We start from the raw sequence: 6,427 nt of genomic DNA, 5'->3' as shown, positions 1-6,427 counted from the left end.
TATATATATATATAAACATATTTTGTGATTAATGAAATTTTGTTAATAATGACATTTAAAAAAAAATAAATTATAATTCTCTACAAATAATTCCAAATAAAGACTTAACCTGTAAAAGAAATACAAAAAATAAAAATACAAAATAAATGTAAATATTTAAAAAATATTAAGTATACAACTTTGCTTCCGCCATTTTCCTATAGATGGCTTTAGTGATAAGTGGTGGTCGAAATAAATAGATCAGACATCATACAATAAACTTGGGCATCTGTCAACATAACCCCATAGAAACATTAGTCGATTTGTGTCTGCATCATAAAGTTATTCTCGATTGAAAATGTCAGTTTACGAGCCAAATTCTCGTCATTTGCGGGAGGTTTTAATTTTTTGCTTCAATATGAAGAAATCTGCGGCTGAGGCTCATCGAATGCTCTCAAATACTTATGGTGAGGCCGCTATTAGTGAAAGAACGTGTCGTGAGTGGTTTCACAGCTTCAAGAACGGTGATTTTGACATCCAAGGTCATGCTCTGTATTTGGTGGGACCAGCTCGGCGTAGTGTATTATGAACTGTTAAAACCGACTGAAACAATCACAGGCGATCGGTATCGAACGCAATTGATGCGTTTGAGCCGAGCATTGAAAGACAAACGGCCGCAATACAACGAGAGACACGATAAAGTGATTTTGCAGCATGACAATGCTCGACCCCATGTTGCGAAAGTGGTCAAGACATACTTGGAAACGTTGAAATGGGAAGTCCTACCCCACCCGCCGTATTCTCCAGACATTGCTCCCTCTGACTATCACTTGTTTCGATCAATGGCACACGGCCTGGCTGACCAGCACTTCCGGTCTTATGAAGAAGTAAAAAATTGGATTCGTGGATAGCCTCAAAAGATGACCAGTTTTTTCGACGCGGGATTCGTACGCTACCCGAAAGATGGGAGAAAGTAGTGGCCAGCGATGGACAATACTTTGAATCATAAATGTATAACCAGTTTTTTACAATAAAGCCTCGAATTTCGAAAAAAAAAACGGTGGAAGCAAAGTTGTACACCTAATATATATTTTTTTTTCTCGGTTATATCTTTAGATTTTATATATTTACAAAAATATATAAATTCATGAAAAAAGAAATCCTTGACATAATGGAAAATAAAGAAGATGTAGAAACAGTAGTTCGATATATTTTTGAAAAATTTAATATTTGCAAATGTATTGGATTGTTCTTGCTGATTTTGAAGAAAAATTGAAACGTAGAATATATATTTCGACTGCTAAGATGAAATGTCAATCGTCTGAGCAGGATATAACCTTTATTGACTATGACTGAAGTTTCAGTTCAATCGCTTCTCAATCATACAAAGAATTATAGAATATCAGACTGATGTCATTGTTCAGTATTTGAACGAGAATTATATAAACGAGATTGAAATGGTTTTATATTCCTAATGTTTTGACGGGAATAGTAGTGGCCATTCCGCGTACAAACAAAAATTTGAGGCAAGTAGTGCAGAAGTTTCTGATGAAAATCTATTTGCTATTACTCTCATATCCTTATTGAGTAGAAATAATATAATTCTGTAGAATAACAGAAGTTCACAATTTACAAAATTTTGACCAATAAAATTGGAATTTGTTAAACAATCGACGAATAATTCTTAACTACAAACAAGCGATTGACAATCAGATAGCTGCACTATAAATTTTACAAATAAAATTACAGGAACATATACGGTGTCTATATTTTTCTCTGCATTTAACTCTTATTGATAGAAAGGTATTAAATGTTATTACTGGTATTAAGATAAGCTATGCAGACATGTTTCATTTGTCATGCAACATCTCGGCAATTTAATGATCTTTCTAATACAGAAGCACAACATTTTTACCTCGTCCAAATAGTTTACAATATGGAATGAAAAGTCCACTCCATGCGTGAATAAGGTTTCTAGAGTGCCTACTGCATATTTTGTAGATTACATCTCAAAAAATGGCAAATACGAGGTAAAGAAGATAAGGAAAATTTCGCAGGGAAAAGGCAAAGGGAAGTTTAGATCATTTTATGATAAAAAATGGGATTAAAGGTAGATCAGCCAAAATCGGGAGAAAATGGCTCCATAAACGATAACAATACAACTTGCAGAGCTTTCAAGCAATCTCATATCCTAGCCGAACTTCTTGGCCTGCACCCTTCTTTAATTTATAATTAAAAATTAAATTATTTCTAAATTATTCTCATTGCTTTATCTGCTAATAAATGCAATTCTGTTCGGAACCTTATGCAATGCTACTGCCAAACTGTAGAAATCGATGGTATCCAATGTCATCATCAGTCCATAAGGTACTAATCCATGGGGCTGATATCATAAAAAATAGCATACTATCCACAGGATAGTGTATTCACAGGCTGGTGAAAAAGTATCAGAAGGAAGAAACAAAAATTACAAGCAGTATCGCCTGGATCACAGTCGCAAGCACAATAGAATAGTAACAATGAGGGATATGTTTCATCGCATGATGAACATTTCAGACTCCATAACTTCTAGCTTAAATATATAGTCTTTTTAATATCACGTCTCCAGTACAGTAAGAAAAAGAACTTGCCACTCTCCATTGAAGTACAGAATCTACTAGCTATTTCTGAAATGGAAACACTCAGACGATGATGGCTCAAATGATCAGAAATCAGAAAACACAACTGGGCTACTGGAAACGTTCGAAACTTTGGATCATGTTGAGCTGTCTAATGAAAGCAATAACGAACAATAATAGGAAAAATGAGGAGATGTAAATAATCATATTTGCTTTGATAATTTGTTTTAAAGAGAAAAAAAATATTCACATATTATAAGAGGCTGATCCTGAAATCCTATAAATTAAGCACTCTAAAAGTAGTGAGAGATAAGGGGACTCACTTTAATAAAACATCCTGATTTATCGATTATGATAATTAAGATCTGAAATCGTACTGTAACCTCCTTGTAATAGGCCCTAGAAACAGATTTTGTAGGCAAACTACAGGCGTTTCAGTTCAAATAAATTTTATTTTTATTTTTATAATCGCTATATTGGATTCGCCATTTTTAATTTCGAATTTTTTGTACCACATTTTTTATCAGCAGTATCAAAAATCCCTAAATACCGAATTTGACAACAATTAGAGGATTTTTAACAATTTTGTTCGCCATATTGAATTCGCCATTTTGAATTTTGAAATTCTGACTACAGATTCGTAGTCAGCGATTAAAAACCTATGACTACAGCTTTTAATAATAAAATAAAAAAACCGAATTTTGACTTTTGGCCAATTTTTCAGACTTTTATCCCACTGTGATACGTTTAGATCTATAAAAGTACAATTTCATAGTGTCGCAACGACACCGACAGGTGGAGATCAAATTCCAGTGGCCAATCACGAAAAAAAATGGATTCGAAATACGATGTAAGAAAACCCATGAAAAATCCAGCAGATGTGATTTTAGTGCCACGCCTTGCGGGAAAAATTAGAAGTAATGACTGTCATATGATCACAGATCACACGTATCTATTACACATACTACATATTGTACATACATGTGACCTGTAATCACGTGACAGTCACACGTGATGGCACTATGATTTTCCTACATGTTTCGAGACTACTACTTTCAGATCTCGAGTTTGATCTTCTTCTTATTACTTCGTGGACACCGATAAATGATCACGTGATTGAATTCTCCCTCAATTTATCCACTATTTTGTCGCCAGCGACACCCTTGAAAAGTTAAATTAATCCAACTTTTAGCGATAATAATAATATTTACTTAAGCTAATTCCAAAATATCTTTTTCGAGGAAAATTTTCGAAATATATAGGACATGTAATGTATACTGTAATATTTCGAATAAAATTTTCCTCGGAGAGGACGTTTTGGAATGTAGTCTTAGAATACGGATGTCATCGCAAAATTTGATAAAAATATACTCATTCGATAACATTTCCATTCGAAAGAATGAGAGAATGTAGTAGAATGTAGAATTAAGTAGAAAAATGCGACAGTCTGTCTGTTTCTTATGAAACGATTATTCGTTACGACGATTATAGGTTAGGAAAATGAGTTTTCTTTATCTGAATAGTTATTAGAACTGTGTAATGTAAACGTCACTCGAATGTCCTCGTGCATTATCTTATTATCCAATGTTAAATACAAGGCTAAAATGATACATAGAAGCATTCGGGTAATGTTTCCGAACTTAGCCCAACTCTAATATTTAATAATTCGCTTCATGATGCATATTATCACGTTTTTTTCTGATTATTTTTATTTTTATTTTCAATTTATTTATACCGACTTTTCTTCATAATCGATCTTCATAATCAATACATTATACTAATTTAATTATTGTATTATTAAATTATTACTATTTATTATTATTATTATTTAATTATTATATTATTTGTTATTATTTGCGATAATTTCATGAAATTTTCAGATGGTTGTTGTACATACTTGTGGCATATGTGAAATGATCATAGACGAAAAAAACATTTCGACTCATGGGTGTATGTAACCAGTTATTCGTTGATAATTTTTTTAAATTCATGTTCATGTCATATCTTTTAAATGATGGAGATCAACCTAAAATCTTTTTTTTTATATTTTCTTTTTAAATTTGTACATTTATTAATGCATTAGTCTATTTTGCTGTAGTTTCGCTTTATTTTTGTTGTGCACAATCGCATCAACTTGGTAAGTCCAATCGTAATATCATTTTTAATATGACATTTTGGACTTTACAGAATTTTATACAACACAATTAATATAATTACGTCAAAAATTTATCATTGTTAGCCCATTTATATATAAGCGACATATAAAATCACGTGACTCATTTATCGCTGAATATGAGCGACAATGAATACATACCTTAAGGAATCAAAAGCAAGAACAAATCGTATTGAAGAGTTTTAGAGTCTTTGCACAATAAAAGGAACAGGAAACAGAGAACAGAGAATAAGAATTTCAATTTGTCAGAAATTGTGTATTCCATGCAATACATGATTTCTGATAGGTTCTTATTCTCTGTTCTTTGTTCCTTGTTCCTTTTATTGTGCGGAGTCCCTTACACAGTTGCAAAGCTGTTTTCTCTGCAGCCATTACTGTTTATGTGTATGGATGATCGTTTTCTTCCTATATTTTGTGCGACTTTATATGACTTACTCAGTTTTCGCTATGAACATTATGATATCGATATATGATGATTACGAAACTTGACACTCGTACCGCTTCGATCACGTCATCTGACATTACGCATACAATTGTTAAATAATCTCTACTTTTCATTATTCACTTGTCATGAATGAGGATAACGTGTGGAGTGAACTAGCGAGCATTTCTGCTGATCCCCCTGAGACAAGAGACAAGTGTCAACAATGCAAGCAAGTGTTAAAAAATCCTTACCCAATGTTATAAAGGAGATAATTATGAAAGAGACAAGCTTAATTACATAAAATGAAAGAATCCAACAGAAGAAAAACGTCATTCTGCTTTGTGAACCAAGAAATTAATCGTTAAAGTTGATGACTATTCAGGTTAGGAAATATGTTATAGCCACGCAAAAGTGATATGAGCATGCGATAAGGTCACTTCCACGCTCCGTGACTTTTACGTATGTATTTAATTACTTGTTGGTGAACTATTCTCTGCTATAATTTAATTATAGCTCTGCTGTAATTATTCGGTTTAGCATTCGCACCTCAAAAATCAATGAAATTAGGCTTATTGGCACGATTTTGCATGAAAAAATCTGGCAAAAAATAGCCTGCTCTGTGATCCGAGATATGGTAATTGTTTAGGTAGAATAATCTCCTTCCCTCCCTCATCTCAAATCTTAATAAAAATACACTTATTCGACATGTTTTCACTCAAAACGAAAGAATCTGGCAAAAAAATGCAGCGGCCTCGTGAATTATTAAGTTTTATTATTAATCGAGTTATTACAATAAGTGTTAAAGATTTTAGAAATTAAGATATCTATCATTTCGATTCGAACAGCTCTATGTATGTTTTGCATTAATTACATACTCATTGCTTTAAAAACGTTTTTAAGCTTATTCTACAATGCTCTTTTTCTTGTTTCTTGTTTTTTTACCTTTTGCCTTTTGCTAATTTTTTTGTTAACTCCTTTGTAATCGTTTTATCGACAATTATATTTCTTGCTATATATTTTTTGTTTCGAAATTCGTTAATTCTTATCTTAGACGACATAAAACAAAAAACCGAATAAGTAGAAAGACAAGATGTAAAAAATAACAAAAAGCAAGAAACTGGAAACAAAAAGCACATTGTAGAACAGACTTTATTGCTTTAAAAACACAAATTCTCTATTTCACAAACATAAATCACTGCTAATGCAAAGAATTTGTGTGTTTAAAGCAACGAA

General features: G+C 32.3%; 2 protein-coding genes across 3 annotated transcripts in view; one reads left to right on the top strand and one right to left on the bottom strand.

Moving 5' to 3' along the window:
- Positions 1-6,427, bottom strand: part of LOC108693048 — a 26,042-nt gene that overhangs the window by 8,521 nt on the left and 11,094 nt on the right. The window lies entirely within an intron of this gene.
- The window catches only part of LOC108693049 (DTW domain-containing protein 2), a 19,765-nt gene continuing 18,320 nt past the window's right edge, over positions 4,983-6,427 (top strand). Inside the window, exon 1 of one of the 2 annotated variants that reach the window (XM_018201714.1) lies at positions 4,983-5,423. In XM_018201714.1, the coding sequence (XP_018057203.1) occupies positions 5,341-5,423 (83 nt within the window). In that variant the 5' untranslated portion in view covers positions 4,983-5,340. The remainder of the gene's footprint in view (positions 5,424-6,427) is intronic. The other variant, XM_018201713.1, reaches the window with a different exon arrangement.

This window comes from Atta colombica, unplaced genomic scaffold (assembly GCF_001594045.1).
Source record: "Atta colombica isolate Treedump-2 unplaced genomic scaffold, Acol1.0 scaffold86, whole genome shotgun sequence".
NCBI classification, from domain to species: domain Eukaryota; kingdom Metazoa; phylum Arthropoda; class Insecta; order Hymenoptera; family Formicidae; genus Atta; species Atta colombica.
This window is presented reverse-complemented; position numbering and strand designations above follow the sequence as displayed.